This window comes from Anomaloglossus baeobatrachus, chromosome 8 (genome assembly GCF_048569485.1).
Source record: "Anomaloglossus baeobatrachus isolate aAnoBae1 chromosome 8, aAnoBae1.hap1, whole genome shotgun sequence".
NCBI classification, from domain to species: Eukaryota; Metazoa; Chordata; class Amphibia; order Anura; family Aromobatidae; genus Anomaloglossus; species Anomaloglossus baeobatrachus.
This window is the reverse complement of record NC_134360.1, coordinates 99,026,360-99,048,972: the sequence shown is the minus strand read 5'-3', so window position 1 is coordinate 99,048,972 and position 22,613 is coordinate 99,026,360. Positions and strand designations below refer to the sequence as shown.

General features: G+C 47.4%; 1 protein-coding gene across 2 annotated transcripts in view; it reads right to left on the bottom strand.

Moving 5' to 3' along the window:
* Positions 1 to 22,613, bottom strand: part of MRTFA (myocardin related transcription factor A) — a 286,868-nt gene that overhangs the window by 89,896 nt on the left and 174,359 nt on the right. For both annotated transcript variants that reach the window (XM_075321914.1, XM_075321915.1), the window contains one exon: positions 4,864 to 5,024. In XM_075321914.1, the coding sequence (XP_075178029.1) occupies positions 4,864 to 5,024 (161 nt within the window). The remainder of the gene's footprint in view (positions 1 to 4,863; positions 5,025 to 22,613) is intronic.

Below are 22,613 nucleotides of genomic sequence, written 5' to 3'. Positions count from 1 at the left end.
CGAAGGGGAGATCTTTTCTCCCAGGGAACTGGCTGGTCCTGACCACGGACGACAGCCTCCTAGGCTGGGGAGCAGTGTACCGGCACCACACTGATCAAGGACGTTGGATGCCCCGGGAGTCTTTCCTTCCCATCAACATCCTGGAACTCCGCACGATCTTCCTCGCGCTCAGAGCGTTCTGCCCTCTGCTAGCGGGTCGTCGTCGGCAGGGGGGCACCCGCAGCAAAGCGGCTTATCTCGAGGCCCACAAGATCCTCAGCTGGGCCGAATCGACGGGATCAGTGATATCAGCGGTACACATACCGGGGGTAGAGAACTGGGCAGCAGACTTTCTAAGTCGCCAAGGCCTGGCTGCCAGAGAATGGTCTCTCCACCCAGATGTGTTTCTACACATCTGCATTCGCTGGGGCACACCAGACGTGGACCTAATGGCCTTAAGGTTGAATGCAAAGGTACCCGCGTTCATAGCCAGGTCACGCGACCCGCAGTCCATCGGTGCGGATGCTCTAGTCTGCTCCTGACACCACTTCCGCCTGCCTTACATATTTCCACCTCTACCCCTGCTGCCGCGGGTAATCAGGAAGATCAAGGCAGAGGGAGTCCCGGTGATACTGATCGCACCGGACTGGCCCAGGCGCGCCTGGTACGCCGAATTAGTACAAATGCTCACAGACGCACCGTGGCGCCTTCCAGACATCCCAGACTTGCTGACCCAAGGGCCCATTTCCCATCAGAACTCCAGAGCCCTGAAGCTGACGGCATGGCCATTGAGACCTGAGTATTAACAAGAGCGGGATTCTCCGCCGCGGTTATTGCCACCATGATCAGCGCCCGAAAGGCTGCTTCATCCCGCATTTACCACCGTACGTGGAAAATCTTCCTTTCATGGTGCAGGGAAACTAATGTCCAGCCTATGCCTCTGGCCATCCCCAGAATTCTCGACTTTCTACAGTCTGGCTTGCAAGCGGGGTTGGCTCTCAGTTCCCTTAAAGGGCAGGTCTCAGCGCTCTCATTCTTCTACCAATGCTGCCTGGCTCAAAAACCGCAAGTCAAGACCTTCCTCCAGGGCGTTTCCCATCTAGTTCCCCCGTACAAACGGCCGCTGGAACCATGGGACCTCAACCTCGTTCTGGACGGTCTCCAGAGGTCTCCCTTTGAACCCCTCAAGGAATCCTCCCTTGCTCTTCTGTCCTGGAAGGTAACATTCTTAGTGGCAATTACGTCCATCAGACGGGTTTCGGAGCTGGCAGCACTCTCTTGCCGCGAGCCTTTTCTGATCTTTCACCAAGACAAGGTGGTTCTGCGCCCCCTTCCGGTTTTCCTTCCAAAGGTTCTTACCCAGTTTCATTTGAACGAGGACATTGTCCTGCCTTCCTTTTGTCCACACCCGGTTCATAGGGTGGGCCTTAGACCTCGTCAGAGCTCTCAGATATTACATATCCAGGACAGCCCCCTTTAGGAAAACGGACTCTTTGTTCGTCATTCCTGAGGGGCCTAAGAAGCGACAGGCAGCTTCAAAGGCGATGTTGGCTCGCTGAATTCGCTCTGCGATCCAGGAAGTCTACCGCTTGCAACTCAAGCCCATTCCTAGTGGGCTGCGGGCTCATTCCACGCGAGCAGTTGAAGCTTCGTGGGCCATTCGGCATCAGGCTTCAGTGGAACAGGTGTGTAAGGCTGCGACCTGGTCTAGCCTACATACGTTTTCAAAGCATTACAGAGTCCATACCCAGGTTTCAACTGAGGCAAATCTGGGTAGGAAAATTCTGCAAACGGCAGTAGAGCACCCCACTCAGTAGGCGCTCCAGGCTGTCTGGGACTGGTTCCTAGTCCTTGGGTTGTGTTGTCTTCTTTTATGTTTCCCACCCATGGACTGCTTCAGGACGTCCCATGGTCCTGTGTCCCCCAATGAGGCGTCAGAGAAAAACGGATTTTTGTGTACTCACCGTAAAATCGTTTTCTCTTAGCCATCATTGGGGGACACAGCACCCACCCTGTTGGGCCTTGGTTCTCTCAGTACCTTATTTGATTATGACTCTTTTTTTTCTCATGTTCCTCTGTTGAGGTAAGTTTTTACTGTTTTTTTCTCCTACTGCTTGTGTACTAAAACTGAGCTTGCCTGGCCCGGCCAGGGGGTGTATACTGCAGAGGAGGAGCTATGCTTTTGCATCTACTTAGTTTCCTCCTATGGATAGGCAGCATAACACCCATGATCCTGTGTCCCCCAATGATGGCTAAGAGAAAATGATTTTACGGTGAGTACACAAAAATCCGTTTTTATGAAAAAAGATTCCGTATAACCGGTGTTTTTGCTCCAATGGGCAGTCCTATCAGTGACTGAAAGCTTTCTGTGTGTAAGTCTGCATACATAAATAGATGTCAGTCACTGACCGTACTGCCCACTGAGCTGAAAATCCCAGAAAAAGCAAGAGGATTAAATGATGAAAACAGATCACACTAAATATTTTCTCAAAACTATTTTTAGGACAATTCCAGAGACAGCAGCAGTATGAGCACTATTGCACAATATTACTAGGCACTATAGCTGTGAATCCAGCTATGGGATTAACTTAAAAGGAACCTGTCAGGTCCAATATGCACCCAGAACCACGAGCAGTTCTGGGTGCATATTGCTAATCCCTGCCTAACCGTCCATGTATACACTAGCATAAATAAAGAGATCTTAAGAAAAAGTATTTTTAAAGATCTTTTACCATATGCTAATGAACGAGGTCACTAGCCCCCTGGGCGTTAGTTCCCCGGCCAGTCGCCCCTCATTAGCATTTTAGTAAGACCCTGCGGGCGTGCTATCATGCTAACAAATACGCAGCGTCACACGATGATTTCCCTCACCTCTCCGCCACCATACGCTAGATTTCGGCATAGTGCGCATGACCCCGGAGTTTGGGTCATGCGTACTATGAAGCCGGGTATACGTGTCCTGGCTTCAAACTGAAAAAGTGCACATGACTGAAACTCCGGGGTCATGCACACAGACGAAATCCAGCGATGGCGGCAGAGAGTGAACTCATCCTGTGAAGCTGCGTATTCATTAGCATGTTATAGCATGCCCACAGGGACGTACTAACATGCTAATGAGGGGCGATTAATGCCCAGGCGACTACTGCCCTCGCTCATTAGCATACGGTAAAAGATCTTTAGAAATACTTTTTCTAAAGATATCTTTATCTATGCTAGTGTATACAGGGACAGTTAGGCAGGGATTACAAATATGCACCCAGAACTGCTCATGGTCCTGGATGCATATTACATCTGACAGGTTCCCTTTCATCATTCTCTATCATCATCACTGTCAGCTTGTCTCAGCTTCTAATTGTTTTATCACTCTAATCCTCATCAAAGCTACCGTTCGGACAATAAGACGCACCGGACCATAAGACGCACCCAGGTTTTAGAGGAAGAAAATAGGAAAATAAAATTTTGAGCAAAAAATGTGGTCATGACACACTATTATGGGGCGAGGATCTGCTGCTGACTCTGTTATGGGGGTAATGTCCCCAAATTCTCTACTAAAGTACCCCATCCTGGTAATGATACTCCTGCCATGTATATACAGTATATATCCCTCCTCCTCGTATAGCCCCCGTCCTGCTATATTCTGCCATCCTGGTATGTGATCCTATCCTGCTATATACCCCATCCTGGCATACGGCCACATCCTGCTATATACCCCATCCTACTATATAACCCCATCCTGGCATATGGTCGCATCTTGCTATATACCACATCCTGCTCATATACCCCCATCCTGGCATATGGCCACATCCTGTGGCACACAAAAAAAATAAAGCTTTATCTCACCTTTCCTCGCTCCATGCAGCATCGCTCGTCCTCCCATCTGTGTCAGCATCGGCGCCGCTGACCTGTGTGGAGACGGCCACGATCCCTGCAGCATCGCTTGTCCTCCTGTCTGTGCCGGCCGCGGCTGTGTGTGGACACGTGCGCACAGCGATGACTTCATCGCTGTGCGCACCGCTAGTCTCCACACACAGCCGCCGCTGGCAGGGATCATGGTCGGTGAGTATACTGATTCACTGCACCCCGCGCTGATGATGATGCACGGGGGGCAGTGATACAGCCGCACATGATCACTCCAGGCTGTAATTGCCAGGGTTGATCACGCGGGCCGGCTGTTTAATATGGGCGCATCCCCCGCCCATCATCCCGCCCACCTGTCAGCGCCGGCTTCAGCGCTGAGAGAGGATGGGCGTGCATATGAAATGAGCGGGCCTACGTGGTCACGGCAGGCGCTGCTGCAGCCTGCTCGTGCCCCCGATGACCTGCGCCACGGCAGCACCCTCATTCCCCGCAGCCATGCCCTACATTCAGACTATAAGACGCACCCTTCCACTTTACCCCAATATTTGGGGGGGGGAAACTGAGTCTTATAGTCCGAAAATGACGGTAGTTGTAATCTGACACCTTAGCTGTGCTAGCAGTCTATATTGCTTTGTCACAATTTAGCAAATTTTCAGAGTAAGTGAAGGGTTTAGCTAGAATTGGTTTATAAGTATAAAAAGCGGTTTATAAGTGGTTTATAAGTTCTAAGAAGTGGTTTCTAAGTGTAAAAAGAAGTATATTTCTTTGATAAGCTATATTCCAAAGTCTCCTATATTTGCTTCTACCGTTAACTTATGCGAAAGGTTTAGGTTTTTTGTAAAATAACGACCACTTAACGTTGCTACATCTGCATGTGCCACCAGATGAATGATGAAACCTAAGGAGCACCCATCTAACAACCATTACCCTTGTTTAAGAGGGTAACAAAAAAAGAAAAAAACCCTAATACCTGGCCCCTCAGGCGCTCTGCCATGCTAATAGAGTGCAATAGTTAGCTGTTCTCACCTGCGTTGGAGATGGAAGTGGCACAGCATCACTAGGTCTGGAGTCTGCATGAGATAGTATGGACAATTGTGAGTCCTGGCTAGCTGGCTGCTCAGGAGACAATGCATCACTGCTGTCTTCATCAAAGAAAGCACCGTCTGCCTCCTTTACATAATTCACATCTGTGATATAAGCAGAGGTATACTTTTAGTATCAAAACAAACTATTTTTAGCAAAAAGATACAGCAGTCTTGTACAATTAGTTAAGATAAAAAGCTCACACAGTAAAGATATATGATGTCTATCAAATTAGTGAGGGAAAACAATCTGTTATATTATGTTATATCTGTATAGAAAGCTATATTGAGCCAAAGAGAAAGAGTGGTACAACTCCAAATAATAAAAAAAATAAATTATTTCACATATAAAACACACAACATTAACAATAACAAAATTCACAGCAGTAGATCCTCAAAAAAAGGGTGAGCTGGTATCATAGAACAAAAAGTGATTATAAACAGTTCATGCAGAAACAGGTCAGCAACATTTGACAATAATATTGTAAGCAGATTGGTTTGCTCCTTGGCATTAAAGTTCAAAACTAACGTCTATTGGGGCTTTAAACAGTCAAGCAGCCTACCAACTAGAAAGGTAATCCCTGTAAATCATATACACGTCAAAGAGCTGAACCCGTACTGACCAGTAAAGTGGATACCGCACACCTGCCTGTCCCAACGCGCGTTTCACCTTCTTCCTCATACGTCCCCTGAGGAAGAAGGTGAAACGTGCGTTGGGACAGGCAGTTGTGCGGTATCCACTTTACTGGTCAGTACGGGTTCAGCTCTTTGACGTGTATATGATTTACAGGGATTACCTTTCTAGTTGGTAGGCTGCTTGACTGTTTAAAGCCCCAATAGACGTTTAATGCCAAGGAGCAAACCAAAATTCAAAACTATCTGCTTACAATATTATTGTCAAATGTTGCTGACCTGTTTCTGCATGAACTGTTTATAATCACTTTTTGTTCTACGATACCAGCTCACCCTTTTTTGAGGATCTACTGCTGTGAATTTTGTTAATGTTGTGTGTTTTATATGTGAAATAATTTTTTTTTTATTATTTGGAGTTGTACCACTCTTTCTCTTTGGCTCAATATATCATGTTGTGGTTATCCAACACGAGTTGTTTTGATTGGGATTAATGTATAGAAAGCTAGTCCAATCAGATATAGTTATAGAGAAATCTTATAATCAATATCAGGTGAATAGAAGACATGCAAGGTGGATGCCCATTTTCCAAACGTTCTTCAGTTTCTATTCTATTATGATAAAGTATCAGCAATTGACCAAGAAATTATAGCATGGAATCAGAGAGATGGTCACCTTCATGGAGATGCAATATGTAGTCTGTCTTCTGGCAAAACGTGGGTAGACAATTTAGCCCCTTAACCACCTACATTTTCATCATGCATCGCCAAAGAAAGTGTCAAGCTGTCTCAGGAGCTCAGCTTGTTCCATAAAAGGCAGATGCTGTCTTCCTCCTTGAGAAAGCAACAGTACCTCCGCGAAACGCGCGTTGGTGGTGATCCTGCATTCTTCTATGGGCAGTTTGTACTGATGTTTTTTTTTTTATCATAAAGGTTTTTATTGAGTTTTCAGAAAAATACAAACTTCTCATACAACAACAACAAGAACAGGAGCAGTGAGTAGCAAGAGGTGGAATAGCCTCGAGCCATTATCAGAATATCAATCTGGGACATTAAATACCCCTTACAACAACAACTTGAGCAGGGAGGGGGGTGAGGAGAGAGGGGGGGGAAGCAGCTCTACATGGCATTCTTAGGCATAAACAATTTATTTATGGTGTAGGTGTCTGTATCTGGGGGAGGGCTGTTGCATAAAGGGAAGTGGCCCATGGGTGCCATTGTTTAAGTCTCACCGTTCTCTTCTCTAGGTTAGGGGCCAAGTTGGTTTCGTATAGCCAGTGTAGGTTGATCCTCTCAATTAGTTCTCTTTTTGTAGGGGGGCTCACCGACCTCCACTTGTATGCCACACAGTACCTGCCGGCTATGAGAATGTGAGAAATGATTTTTTTTAAAAAAGAGCCGGGATCCCATTTAATCCAATGTGTAGCACCGCTAAGGTTGGGTTTGGGAAAAGGCGGAGACTAGTAACCTCTTGGATTAGATTGAACACCTCCTGCCAGAAGTTAGATAACTTAGGGCAAAACCACCACATATGACACAATGTGCCCCTGTGGTTGCAGCCCCTCCAGCACAATGGTGACATATGTGGGGAAAAAGAAGCTAGTTTAGTAGGGGAGTTGTACCACCTCAGATGAACCTTTTTTAATTGCTCTATATGATTGAGACAAGAAGAGAATTTGTGCATCCATTTTGAGGCCGCGAACCATTCTTGCGACGGAAGCGGAGAAGCTAGATCTTTTTCCCATTTGAGCATATACGGCAATTGTTTGTCCGGTTGTGGGGAGTTTAGCATATTATAGATATATGAATGGCCTTTGATTTTGCTATTTTGAAAGAATTTTTTAATTGAGGCGTGGTCGGCTGTCGTGGGAACCGGGAGATGAGGAGCGGACTGAAGAAAGTGACGTATTTGAAAAAACTGGAATAGACTGTGTCGGGGGAGGTTAAAGTTATCACACATTTCTGAGTATGGGAGTAGGACGCCTTCTCTATAGAGATCTGCTAGGGTGATTGGACCTCCACGTGTCCAGGCGGCAAGATTCAAGTTCGGAATGAAGGCTTCTAGCGATCTGAGGGGAATGCTGGGACCTAAAGCATGTGACACTGGCTTGCTCCACAAGGACCAAGCTTTCTTTAGAGCTGCTGTGGTGGGTAGAAGATCGCCGGGGGGCGAGGGGGTTAGGAGCAGGGAGTCTATGAATTGTTTAGGGGAGTTGACCTGTGCCCAGGTGTACTCAATCTGTAACCATCTTAAGTCTGAATCGTTCCTCCACCAATCTCGAGCCGGTTCCAGGACAGCGGCTCTGTGATATGTTAGAATATTAGGAATACCCATTCCTCCACCACTTAACGGGGCATGCATATATCTCAGGGCTATTCTAGGTTTTTTCCCAGCCCATATAAATTTACTCATTAGTGAATGAATTTTGGTGAGATACCGTTGCGGAATTGTTAGGGGCAGGCACCGAAGTAAGTAGATAATTTTTGGGAGGCAGATGATTTTAAAGGTCTGCATTCTCGCCACCCAAGAGAGCGGGAGAAGAGAAAGGCGAGTAAGTTCTCTATCCAGTGAGGTGTGCAGGGTCAGCAGATTTTTCCGGATCACGGAGTGTACCGGGGCCAGTATAATACCCAGGTAGGGGATACCCTCGTCTTCCCATTTGAAAGGGTAAAGATGAGAAAGAGTGGCTTTAGTTGAGGCGGGCAGGAAGAGCGGAAAAATTAAGGACTTGGTAATATTAAGCTTGTATTACGAGACTTGAGCGAAGGAGGACAGGATCTCCATTACGTGTTTTAGGGACACCTCTACATTAGTGCAGGATAAAATCACATCATCCGCATATAGACTGATCACATGGTTTGTACTCCCCACTCGAATCCCCGAGATCCGAGGGCATTCACGGATAGTCTGCGCCAGAGGCTCTATAGCAAGGGCATAGATGATAGGGGAGAGCGGACACCCCTGGCGTGTCCCATTGGTTAATTCAAAACTCCGAGATATAAATCCGGATGCCAGAACTTTGGCGTTCGGGTTAGAGTATAGCGCCATTATGGCGGTAAGTATGGGGCCTTCAAATCCAAACTTGGCCAGTACAGATTTCAGATATCCCCAGTGCACCCTGTCAAACGCCTTCTCTGCCTCCAGGGACAGGAATACACTGGGGATTTTTCTCCCCTCAGCCACCGCAATCAGGTCCAGCATACGTCTCGTCCCATCTTTCGCCTGCCTCCCCGCCACAAACCCCACTTGATCCGGGGAAATCAGTGATGGAAGAACTTTATGTATTCTAGCGGAGATTATTTTGGCGTACAATTTTAAGTCGCAGTTTAGGAGGGATATTGGCCTGAAGTTTCCTGGTGAAATAGGGGGTTTTCCTGGTTTTGACAGGGTAGTTATAATGGCCTCTAGATTATTTGGTGAAATATCTGCTGTGGTTCGCCAAGAGGAGAAAAGTCTCAGGAGAAATGGAGACAAGGTTTCAGTGAATTGCCTATAGTAGGAGTTAGTGAGGCCGTCTGGGCCTGGAGCTGAATTTCTTTTGGCTGTGATCACCGCCTGGCGAACCTCTTCCAGAGAGAAAGGGGAATTTAGTTGCTCTAGCTGTACTGTAGATAACCGAGGAAGATTAATATTGTTTAAGAAGGAATTAATTGCCGTTTGGGTAGGCTTTGGGGCAGTGGGGTCATTTTTAAGGTTGTAGAGAGACTGGTCAAAATCAGCGAATGCATTGGCTATTTCCGTTGGGTTGCGTATTGTGGCATTAGAACCCGTCACGAGGTATTCAATTTTATTTTGCAATTCTCGTTTTTTAACCCTCCTGGCTAGTAAGTCACCCGCCCTGTCACCCATCATATAGTACCGCTGTTTGAGGGATCTTAAGTTTTTCTCATAGTCTACCATCAACAATTGGCGGAGCTGTGTTCTTAGTTTCCTGAGTTCGTCAGATGTCGACAAGTTTGGGGCAGATTTATTGTGGGCTTCTAAAAGAGCTATGTGGGACAGTAGAGCTTTGGAAGTTGCCTGACGCCTCTTCTACTCCCTAGTGGCAATTTTGATGAATGACCCCCTAATAAAGGCCTTGTGTGCAGACCATAGCGTTTCCTCTGTCACCTCCTTGTTGTCATTAAATTTAAAAAACTCTGCGAGGTCGGCCTGCAACTCATCAGAGATTTGTCTACAGGTTAGGAGGGAGTCATTCATGCGCCACCGGGTAAAAACAGGCGCGCGGTTTTGCTCCTGGACTGTCCGGTATATGGGGGCATGGTCCGACCAAGCTATAAGTCCAATTTTTGAATCTGAGCAATCCATAATAAGTGAGCTGTCAACCAGAAAGTAGTCCAATCTGCTGTATGAGGTGAACCGAGGTGAGAAGAATGTGTAGCCCCTCTCATTTGCATGTTGGTATCTCCATATATCATGGAGATGCCTTTCTGAAATTATTGTGCTCATCTCCTTCCTCTTTACAGCAGTATTGGAGCAATCCAGAGTGCTGGACATTAACATGTTAAAATCCCCGCAGATTATTTGCTTACCCTCTGTAACGGATGAAAGCTTGGAAAGAAACCTCCGCAGAAAGCTGATCTGACCAGAGTTGGGGGCGTAAACAGTTGCAATAGTATACTTAGATCCATTTATGGAGCAATTAATAATGGCGTATCTACCTTCAGGGTCTAAATGTTGTGAATGTAGTGTGAACGCAACAGTATTTTTTACACAAATAAATACTCCAGCCTTTTTTTTTTTTATCACAAGCCAACAGTATGAAAGGAAATTTAGCATTATTTAACCTGTGCGAGTCCCCTTGGAGGAGATGAGACTCTTGACCACATATCACGTCACATTTGGATTTAACCACTTCCCGCCAAAACATGGATCTCTTGGCTGGCGAGTTCAGGCCCCTAACATTTATAGACACACAGTTCAGTACCATTGTACATGAAAAAAAGTCTCTTGCCTAGAGCTGCGGGGGGAGAAAGGAAGGTTAGGCAGGAAAGAGATAACACTAACAATATTGACATCACTAACATTACTGATGTAAGGAGCATCAGTCCACATAGAAAAAAGGCCAAAAAGGGGGCCTGCGGTATGGTGGAAATTTACCACCATGGGGGTTCAGGGTCCTGGTTGAACAGAACCAGCGGACCTTAAAAGTAGCAACTAAGTCTCAGCCGCGACTCAAACATATCACTTAACTCACGCGACGGATCAATCTTCATTCACTTTATCCCTTTGGGATGATCCTGTGGCTCTTGGAGATCTGGCCGGGAGATTTGCCATGTCCCATGAGGATAGGAGCCTTGCCAATTGCTGTGGGGAATGGCAGACGTGGGTGGTTCCTGCTCGGAAAAGCAGGATCTTTACAGGGAAACGCCATCTATAGGATATAGCTTCATCCCTGAGAATTTTGGTATAGGGGCAAATTCCCTCCTTTTTGCCAGGGTTCCTGCAGACAGATCCGGAAAAATGGACAGGTGCCGGAATTGCTCAGACAGAGGAGGCCTCTTTCTCATGGCTTGCAGCAGGGCTTCTTTGGTCTTGTAAAAGTGCAGGCGAGCTAAAGTGTCCCGGGGGACATCAGCACTGAGGGATTTAGGCTTAGGGACTCTGTGTATTCTGTCCACCAAGAAATCAGTTGTGGACAGGTCTGGGAGCAGCTCCTGCAGCAAGGAGCCTAGAAAACTCTGCAGCCCCTTGTCTGGTATGGCCTCTGGAATTCCTCTGATTCTTATGTTGTTACGGCGGGACCTGTCCTCTAAAATCCAAGACCTTGGTATGGAGCTTTTGCACTTGTTCCTCCAGTGCTGCATTGGCATCAATGAGGCTATTGTGTGACTTTGTCAGCTCCTCCATTTTAGTTTCAATGTGTGCTGTGCGACTGCCTATGGCAGTGATATCTCCCCTCAGCTCAGCCACCATATCTTTCCAATCCTGCTGCAGTGATGAGCGGAGGGCACTGAGCAGTTTCTGCATTGTACCTTTGGTAAGCGGTATATCTGCAGCATCTGTGTCCAAGTCTGGGCCTGCTGTGGATCCCCTCCTGGATGAGCGTGAGGAAGCTGTGGAGGAGGACGCCGCCGCCATTTTCCCACGCCCCGTGCTGGAGAAGACGTCTGTGGCTTTCGCCGGGGACGGCTTCTTCTGGGACTTTCCCCTTGGCATGCCACGTTCCTGGATACCTCCGCAGCACTTTCCCCCTGTGTGCAGAGAGATTGGTGCCACTGGTGAGCCGCAGTGAGCCGGTTAGGAGTCGAGGTGGCTGGAGCTCAGCAGCTAGGTGACCGGTGCCATTAGCAAGCAGGCCACGCCCCTGTACTGATGCTTTGACTGGACCTGGGTTCCCCTTTTACTGCACCTTCACTTTAGGTAATTACGATTTTTTTTTTTTTACATCTATGATTGAATCATGGCTATACTGGGGACCTTGTCCAGCCTTGTGCACATGCACTTTAAAAAGAAGGGAATTTTGTTTACTTACCGTAAATTCCTTTTCTTCTAGCTCCAATTGGGAGACCCAGACAATTGGGGTGTATAGCTACTGCCTCCGGAGGCCACACAAAGTATTACACTTAAAAGTGTAAGGCCCCTCCCCTTCTGGCTATACACCCCCCCGTGGGATCACGGGCTCCTCAGTTTTAGTGCAAAAGCAAGAAGGAGGAAAGCCAATAACTGTTTTAAATACAAATTCAACCCGAGAAACAGCCTCGGAGAACTGAACTGTTCAACATGAACAACATGTGCACCCGAAAAAAACAAACTTCCTAAGAAAACAGGGCGGGTGCTGGGTCTCCCAATTGGAGCTAGAAGAAAAGGAATTTACGGTAAGTAAACAAAATTCCCTTCTTCTTTGTCGCTCCTAATTGGGAGACCCAGACAATTGGGACGTCCAAAAGCAGTCCCTGGGTGGGTAAAAGAATACCTCGTGATAGGGCCGTCAAACAGCCCTTTCCTACAGGTGAGCCACCGCCGCCTGAAGGACTTGTCTACCTCGGCCGGCATCCGCCGAAGCGTAGGTATGCACCTGATAATGCTTGGTAAAAGTGTGCAGACTCGACCAGGTAGCCGCCTGGCACACCTGCTGAGCCGTAGCCTGGTGCCGTAATGCCCAGGACGCACCCACGGCTCTGGTAGAATGGGCCTTCAGCCCTGATGGAATCGGAAGCCCAGCCGAACGGTAGGTGTGAAGAATTGGTTCCTTGATCCACCGCGCAAGGGTGGATTTGGAAGCTTGCGACCCTTTACGCTGACCAGCGACAAGGACAAAGAGTGCATCCGAGCGGCGCAGAGACGCCGTGCGGGAAATGTAGATCCTGAGTGCTCTCACCAGATCCAATAAATGCAAACCCTTTTCAAATTGGTGAACTGGATGCGGACACAAAGACGGTAAAGTGATATCTTGATTTGAGATGAAAGGAAGATACCACCTTGGGAAGAAATTCTGGCATTGGACGCAGAACTACCTTGTCCTGGTGAAACACCAGGAATGGAGATCTGCATGATAACGCCGCCAGCTCGGACACTCTCCGAAGAGACGTGACCGCCACTAGAAAGGCCACTTTCTGTGAAAGACGAGAAAGGGAAACCTCCTTCATAGGCTCGAAAGGCGGCTTCTGGAGAGCAATTAGAACCTTGTTCAGGTCCCAGGGCTCCAACGGCCGCTTGTAAGGGGGGACGATATGACAAACCCCTTGCAGGAACGTGCGTACCTGAGGAAGTCGCGCCAGGCGTTTCTGAAAAAATACGGATAGCGCGGAGACTTGACCTTTAAGGGAGCCAAGCGACAAACCTTTTTCCAACCCAGACTGCAGGAAGGAAAGAAAAGTAGGCAATGCAAAAGGCCAGGGAGAAACTCCCTGAGCAGAGCACCAAGATAGGAATATCCTCCACGTCCTGTGGTAGATCTTGGCGGAGGATGGCTTCCTAGCCTGTCTCATGGTGGCAACCACTTCATGAGATAAACCTGAGGCCGCTAGGATCCAGGACTCAATGGCCACACAGTCAGGTTCAGGGCCGCAGAATTCAGATGGAAAAACGGCCCTTGAGACAGCAAGTCTGGACGGTCTGGTAGTGCCCACGGATGGCCTACCGTGAGGTGCCACAGATCCGGGTACCACGACCTCCTTGGCCAGTCTGGAGCGACGAGAATGGCGCGGCGGCAGTCGGACCTGATTTTGCGGAGCACTCTGGGCAACAATGCCAGAGGTGGGAACACATACGGTAGCCGGAACTGCGACCAATCTTGAACTAAGGCGTCTGCCGCCAGAGCTCGGTGATCGTGAGACCGTGCCATGAAAACCGGGACTTTGTTGTTGTGCCGTGACGCCATCAGGTCGACGTCCGGCATCCCCCAGCGGCGACAGATCTCCTGAAACACGTCCGGGTGAAGGGACCATTCCCCTGCGTCCATGCCCTGGCGACTGAGAAAGTCTGCTTCCCAGTTTTCTACGCCTGGGATGTGGACTGCGGATATGGTGGATGCCGTGTCTTCCACCCACGTCAGAATCCGCCGGACTTCCTGGAAGGCTTGCCGACTGCGTGTTCCCCCTTGGTGGTTGATGTATGCCACCGCTGTGGAGTTGTCCGACTGAATTCGGATCTGCTTGCCTTCCAGCCACTGTTGGAAGGCTTGTAGGGCAAGATAGACTGCTCTGATTTCCAGAACATTGATCTGAAGGGTGGACTCTTTCCGAGTCCACGTACCTTGAGCCCTGTGGTGGAGAAACACTGCTCCCCACCCTGATAGACTCGCATCTGTCGTGACCACCGCCCAGGATGGGGGTAGGAACGACTTTCCTTTTGACAATGAGGTGGGAAGAAGCCACCACCGGAGAGATTCCTTGGCTGCCTGAGAGAGGGAGACCTCCCTGTCGAGGGACGTCGACTTCCCGTCCCATTGGCGGAGAATGTCCCATTGTAATGGACGCAGATGAAACTGCGCAAAAGGAACTGCTTCCATTGCTGCTACCATCTTCCCTAGGAAGTGCATGAGGCGCCTCAAGGGGTGCGACTGGCCCTGCAGGAGAGATTGCACCCCTGTCTGTAGCGAGCACTGTTTGTCCAGTGGAAGTTTCACTATCGCTGAGAGAGTATGAAACTCCATGCCAAGATATATTAGTGATTGGGTCGGGGTTAGATTTGACTTTGAAAAGTTGATGATCCACCCGAAACTCTGGAGAGTCTTCAGTGCCACGTTCAGGCTGTGTTGGCATGCCTCTTGAGAGGGTGCCTTGATAAGTAGATCGTCTAAATACGGGATCACAGAGTGACCTTGCGAGTGCAGGACTGCTACTACTGCTGCCATGACCTTGGTGAAGACCCGAGGGGCTGTCGCCAGCCCGAAAGGTAGAGCTACGAACTGCAGGTGTTCGCTTCCTATAACGAAGCGTAGAAAACGCTGATGCTCTGGTGCAATCGGCACGTGGAGATAAGCATCCTTGATGTCTATTGATGCTAGGAAATCTCCTTGAGACATTGAGGCGATAACGGAGCGGAGAGATTCCATCCGGAACCTCCTGGTTTTTACGTGTTTGTTGAGCAGCTTTAGATCCAGGACGGGACGGAACGACCCGTCTTTCTTTGGCACCACAAACAAATTGGAGTAAAAACCGTGGCCTTGTTCCTGAAGAGGAACGGAAGTCACCACTCCTTCCGCCTTTAGAGCGGACACCGCTTGCAGCAGAGCATCGGCTCGGTCGGGCGGTGGAGAAGTTCTGAAGAAACGAGTTGGAGGACGAGAGCTGAACTCTATCCTGTACCCGTGAGACAGAATGTCTCTCACCCAACGGTCTTTGACCTGTGACAGCCAAATGTCGCCAAAGCGGGAGAGCCTGCCACCGACCGAGGATGCGGAGAGAGGAGACTGAAAGTCATGAGGAAGCCGTCTTGGTAACGGTTCTTCCGGCTGGCTTTTTTGGGCGTGATTGAGTCCGCCAAGAATCTGAGCTCCTCTGATCCTTTTGAGTCCTTTTGGACGAGTAGAATTGGGACCTGCCTGAGCCTCGAAAGGACCGAAAACCAGACTGTCCCCTCCTCTGTTGGGGTTTGTTTTGTCTGGGTTGCGGTAAGGCTGAATCCTTACCCTTGGAGTGTTTAATGATTTCATCCAAACGCTCACCAAACAATCGGTCACGAGAAAAGGCAAACTGGTTAAGCACTTCTTGGAAGAAGAATCTGCCTTCCATTCTCTCAACCACAGGGCTCTGCGTAAAACCACGGAGTTGGCTGACGCCACCGCCGTACGGCTCGTAGAGTCTAGGACAGCATTAATCGCGTAAGACGCGAATGCAGACATTTGAGAGGTCAATGGTGCCACCTGCGGAGCAGATGTACGTGTGACCGTGTCGACCTGTGTAAGGCCAGCTGAAATAGCTTGGAGTGCCCATACGGCTGCGAATGCTGGCGCCAACGACGCTCCAATAGCTTCATAGATGGATTTTAACCAGAGCTCCATCTGTCTGTCAGTGGCATCTTTAAGTGCCGCCCCATCTTCCACTGCAACTAGAGATCTGGCTGCAAGCCTGGAGATTGGAGGGTCCACCTTGGGACACTGTGTCCAGCCCTTGACCACGTCAGGGGGAAAAGGATAGCGCGTATCTTTAAGCCGTTTGGAGAAACGCTTATCTGGATAAGCGTGGTGTTTCTGGATTGCGTCTCTAAAGTCAGAGTGGTCCAGAAAAGTGCTTAATTTACGCTTGGGATACCTGAAATGGAATTTCTCCTGCTGTGAAGCTGCCTCCTCCGCAGGAGGAGCTTGTGGAGAAATATCTAACATCTTATTGATGGACGCTATAAGATCATTCACTATGGCGTCACCATCCGGGGTATCTAGATTGAGAGCGGCCCCAGTATCAGAATCCTGATCAGTTACATCCGCCTCATCACACAGAGAGTCGTCCCGCTGGGACCCTGACCAGTGTGATGAAGTTGAGGGTCGCTCATAGCGAGCCCGCTTAGGTTGTCTGGGACTGTCGTCCGAGTCAGAGCCGTCACCCTGGGGTGCATGTGACACCCCCGGAGCTAGGAAGTGTTCCAGCTGAGGGGGACCAGGGGGCAATGAACCAACAGTGCCCATGGTCTGAGTTACTGGTCTAGACTGCAATGTTTCAAGAATTTTAGACATAGTCATAGACAATCTGTCAGCAAAAGCTGCAAACTCCGTCCCTGTCACCTGGACAGCATTCACAGGTGGTTCTCCCTGGGTCACCTCTAGCAGAGGCCCCGGCTGAGCAATTGCCACAGGGGCCGAGCACTGCACACAATGGGGGTCAGTGGAACCTGCCGGTAGAGCAGCCCCACATGCGGTACAGGCAGCATATAAAGTCCGTGCCTTGGCACTTTTGCTTTTTGCGGACGACATGCTGTTGTCTCCTTGAGAAATCTAAGGAGGGTATATAGCAGAAAATCACCAGCGACCGTACAGTGTAAAGTATTGCCAGCACAAAATACAAAGTACACTATGGCACAAGTGGGGGAGAGCCCTTGAGGGCTGCTTACCGCCCGCTGAAAAGCGGGTGTGAGGTCGTAGAATCCCTTGTCTGGGTCTCCCAGCCTCCCCTCTGCAGCTCAGCGTGCAGGCAGGAATGGCTGCCGGCGTCCTGTGAAGAGGGGCGGACCGTGGGCGTGCCACAAACAAAAGTGCGGGAAACTGCGTCCCACTGTGCCTAGTGTGAGGGCTGGAGTATGTAAAACAGACTCCAGCTCTTAGCGCTGCTGGTCTGTACAGCGTCCCGCCCTCCTCCTGACTGGCAGGTCTGGGGGCGGGAACGATACGAACTAGGCCGCAAAAGCCGGGGACTGTAGTAATCTAGCGCGGCCGTCATATATGCACGGTCAGCGCGGAAGTCCCTGGCGCACCACAAATCCCAGCCGCGACGCAGTAAACACTGACCCCAGCGGCCGGATCGGCCGATCGTACTAAGTCTCCTCACTCAGCAGAGCTGTAGTGAGTAACGGCACAAGCGCAGCAGCGCTGTTTACCCCGGCGCACTAACACACCCAGCAATGCTGCAGTGTGCGTGCGGTAAGCACGGGGACACGGAGTACCTTAATGAAGCAGGGTCCTGTCCCTGAGGAAACTCCGCTCCGTATCCAGCAGATCCTCCAGGGGCTGTGGATGGAGCACGGTCTCAGTGCCCGGAGACCGGTCAAGTCCCACTTCACCCAGAGCCCTAATGGGGATGGGGAAGGAATCAGCATGTGGGCTCCAGCCTCCGTACCCGCAATGGGTACCTCAACCTTAACAAACACCGCCGACCGCAAGTGGGGTGAGAAGGGAGCATGCTGGGGGCCCCCGTATGGGCCCTCTTTTCTTCCATCCGACATAGTCAGCAGCTGCTGCTGACTAAACAGTGGAGCTATGCGTGCATGTCTGACCTCCTTCGCACAAAGCATAAAACTGAGGAGCCCGTGATCCCACGGAGGGGTGTATAGCCAGAAGGGGAGGGGCCTTACACTTTTAAGTGTAATACTTTGTGTGGCCTCCGGAGGCAGTAGCTATACACCCCAATTGTCTGGGTCTCCCAATTAGGAGCGACAAAGAAAAATTCTTTGCTGGGCTTTCATGAGAATGTTTTAGTCTTTCCCTCCCCTCTCTACCCCTTAATTCAACCCTTATCCTGGGTCTTGTCTTATGTCCAACCCACTAGTGTTTTGTGAATTGATGAGAGGTGAATGGGAATTTCTTGCCACCTGTTATTTATTGGCCTATCATACATCCTGTACTCCCCCTATATTTCTTAGTAGATTTTATTCAGTGATATTGTGTTATGTTGTGTGTGATCTTTAATAAAATTTCTGCATTTTGCACAATTACTCGCAATCCTCTTGGTTTTTGATTGTTCCATAAAAGGCAGATACTAGGGGGAGACTCCAGCCTTGATCACCTTAGATGCAGAGAAAGCTTTTGACAATGAGGTGGTCATGGCTGGAATTGGTACTAGATCAAATGGGACTGCAAGGGGCTTTTAGGAATTTCGTACAGGTCATCTACACGAACCCCAAGGCAAGAGTAAATACCCTGGGATTTCTTTCAAAGACATTTTCATTGATGAAGGGAACCAGACAAGTGTGCCCGTTGTCACCTCTATTATTTAACTTAGCAATTGAACCACTGGCTAGACGTTTGAATGAAGGAAAGTGGTTTGATGGAATTAAAATAGCAGGGAAATCAGTATACTCAGCTTTATTTGCCGATGACATAATTCTGTTTATGAGCAAACCTAAAATACAATTGAGTGGAGTTTTGCAACAAATTGAGCAGTTTGGAAGATTGGCAGGTTTTAGACTTAAGAACAAATGTGAGATTCTCTTCTTGGAGGGAAAAAGGGAAGCAGAAGAAAATAGAGTTTTATGTGACATCCGTATAGCTAAACATACAATAAGATACTTGGGAGTACAGGTGGGGAGGGATCCAAAGTTGGTGTATTCGTTGAACTACTCTCCTCTGATTGAGAAAATTGAACGAGAACTGAAAAGATGGGCTGACCTACTGTTAAATCTTCTGGGAAGAAATCATCTAATAAAAATGATGAGTTTCTCCAAACTCCTCTATCCTTCGCACACAATCCCACTACTTCTCAAAAACACACAGATGTGAACAGATTGACTAAGGCATTCTCTAAATTTCTGTGGAGAGGACACAGACCAAGGATGAGCGCCAAAAAATTAATGCTGGCAGTGGAGCGCGGGGGGATAAGACTTCCAAACATTAGAGGATATAACTTTGCATGTCTCATGAGGCATGTGATCGACTGGATTAGAAGATCTGGTAGATATTCTGAATGGACCTTAGAGGCCGAATTTTGCAAGCCATGGGCTTTGAGGTCAATTTTACACACTTCCATACCAAATTTACCGCCACACATCAGGCAGTCACTGATTTGTAGAGATACGGTGATGGCGTGGAAAGCTGTAAGGAAAAAGTTTGGACTGGCTTGGAATGTCTCGAAGTATCTTGATATTTGAGCCTTCCCAGACTTTCCACAGGGGAGGGAAAATGAACTATTTAAAGAGTGGAGGGAGAAAGGAATTTGTTCCATAAAAAACATGATGCATGATACTGAACTGAGATGGATGAGATGTGAAGAACTGAGAGAAAGGTATGGTCTACGCTCTTTTCAGACCATACAGTATGAGCAGATGAAAGAAGGAATAATGAGGAAATTGCTGAACGTAAGGAAGGAGTATGTGAGAAATCAGATGGACGCGGTCATACTGAGTGATATTAACGACATAAATATCTCAAATTTATATGGGAACTTGAGAGGTTTTAGTACCGATTATACCAGGAAAAATCTTGAAAGGGTAGGCAAAGCAGTTGGGGGGATCAGGAAAGGGAGGATAAGATCTTAAAAGGTTGGATGGTGATGAGAAAGAAGGTGGTGAATGAGAATTTGAGAGACACACAATTTAGACTTATGCATAGGGCGCTCTATGGTTTCAACTTTGTAAATGCAAGACGTCCGGAAAAATTAATGAACTGCCCAAAGTGTGACGCAGAAAAGTCGGATTTAGGCTATGTCCGCACGTTGCTTTTTACCTGCTTTTTTGCTGCTTTTTCAACTGCAGCGTTTAATGCCAAAATGGTTGTGTTCTGCTTTTCAAGCAAAGTCTATGGGAATTTGGGTTTCTTATCCGCACTATGCAGTTCAAACTGCAGCCTTTTTGTGGCAGAACTTTTGTCAAAAACTCAGCTTTGCAGTGCAAAACCCAAATGGCAAAAACAATTGACATTCAGGGGATAACCCCTTTCCAAAAAGCGTTGTTTTAGATCTTTTGTCTGAACTTGCAAAGCATCTGTATTATTGGTGATCCTTTTCAGCCTTAAAAACTGCCTGAAAGGAACCGATTTTTTTTTATATTGGCAAAACTATTCGAAATTTGTTTATAAGATTTAGAGAGCATAGAAATTCCATCTCTAGCGGAATAGGCGCTACAAGATTAATCAATCATATAAAAGAAGTCCATAATTCTGACCCCAATGTATTGTCATTTATAGGCATTGATCTAGTTAAAACTCCAGCCAGAGGTGGGGATACGCACAAACTTCTGCTCAGAAAGGAGGCAGAATATATTATGAAGTTTAATGCTTTGGGTCCATTAGGACTAAATGATAAAAATGAGTTGAGCGTATTCTTGGGATAATTTTTCTAGATTCCAGCTATATGTAAAATTATTGTATGTCTTTATATGTTTGTACATGCTTATTTTGCACTCCATTCAGTAGTAATACTGCAGTTTGATTTTAAACTTGTTTTAATCACTGCTGACATCAACCACCTGTATTATGTGGATATAATGGATGTGATGTCAGCTCAGTTCAGACCAGCTGAAGCACCAGACAGGTGCGAAACGGCCGCCGTCGTCTTTGGACGTGTGTAGCGTCCACTCCCTCCCCTCCACTCCATGCACTTGTAACCTGCACGAATAAAACAACAAAACTTGCACAAGCAGCAACTGGTGAGTGCCTGATGTTTTTTCCTTTTTTATTGCTCTGATGTTCACATGTTTATTCACATCAATGGCACCGCAGAGCATGTGCACCTTTTTCGGCCCAGTATAGGATGTTCTGAAAGTTTTTTGGTGTTGGGGCAGTGCCCTGAACTTTTCTCCTTTTTCGCATGAATAAGTTGTGTCTCTATATTTATCAGTGAGCACGTCTCAGGAGCACCAGAATCTAGAATACTAAGAACATAAAAATCCTTTTACTGTGATGGCTGAATTAGAAATAATGGAGGTGGTCACACCGACCAGCAGTGGAGGTGGAATCCTTGCGGGGAGGGAGAACGCAAGCACGTTTTTTTTGGAGTGCAATAATAAAATTGACACGGACATTTTAAGCATAAAATCTCTGGAACATAAAATATCCAATCTGGCAGAGAAGGAAATCTCTTTATTTTGGTCGGCTCAGTCACTACGTGCATACAAGGATTGTCAACGGGTGCCCAGAGGACTAAGAGTTATGAAGGCAATATCATTCTATCAGGATGATGCCGATTTCAAACAACTATGGGATAATGTTCTGGCAGAATGTTCATTTAAATTCCTAGATCTCGTATTACAGAAAAACGAGCAAGAGCATGCTAAAATAACAACTGAACTGATAAGATTAAGAAAAGAGCTAGAGATGCGTTTATCACAGGATCAGTGGAACAAATTTCTACAGAACCTAGACAAAAAATTAATACCGTATCAAACAATAGTAAAAGAACGCAAAAAAGAGAAGTTTTTGAGAGACAAAGCAGACTATGATTCTGGAACTGTTTTCAGATGGAATAAAAATAATGACAGTTTCTCTACCTATAAGAAAGGAAAATCAAGGAAAAAACCTAAAACTGCATCAAATAAAAGAGCCGCATGGACAACAGATTCTGATTCCAGCGGTCAGGAGGAACCACCCCCGGGAAAAAGGAGATTAAGTGAAGATAGATCTAATATGAACTTTCCCATTAACCCTTTAGAAGGCGGACAAGGAGAGGCCGGAGGAGAAATAAATGTGCCCCTGATAGGGAAAAGGAAAGCTGTTTCCTGGAGGGACTGACAATCAGTTCGGAGCCTAATAAAAAGAAAAAAGTTTACAACCTGACTAATGAGACACTGGATGATGATATGTTGGCGGTCCTGGAAAAAGGACTAAATTTCTGCATTCCAGAACCATTTAATATGGTGGAATTTGAAGTGGACTTATACAAAGCTTGCAGAAAATTGCATTTAAAAAAACATTTTTTTAACGCAGATAATAAATCGACTCAAAAACAAGCTGATGAAAGGCAATGCAATATAGGTCCCCTTGGTTTTTCTCTGATGGGTTCAGAAATTGGGAAGGTAGCTGAGGACGCTTTGCATCTGTTGAGTATAACGGATGATAAAATTAATGTGGCAAACGTTTCAGCTATAGAGAGCAATCTAGACAATAGCACTAAATTTACTGGAGGTTTAAAATCTACTTTTATCCCACCTATATCCCCTGGTAATAGTATCGATTTATTTCAGGAAGTAGTATTGAGAGATATAAAAGCGTTAAAATACCCCAATATGAAGAATAATCTATCTAGTTCAGAAAGAGCAGCA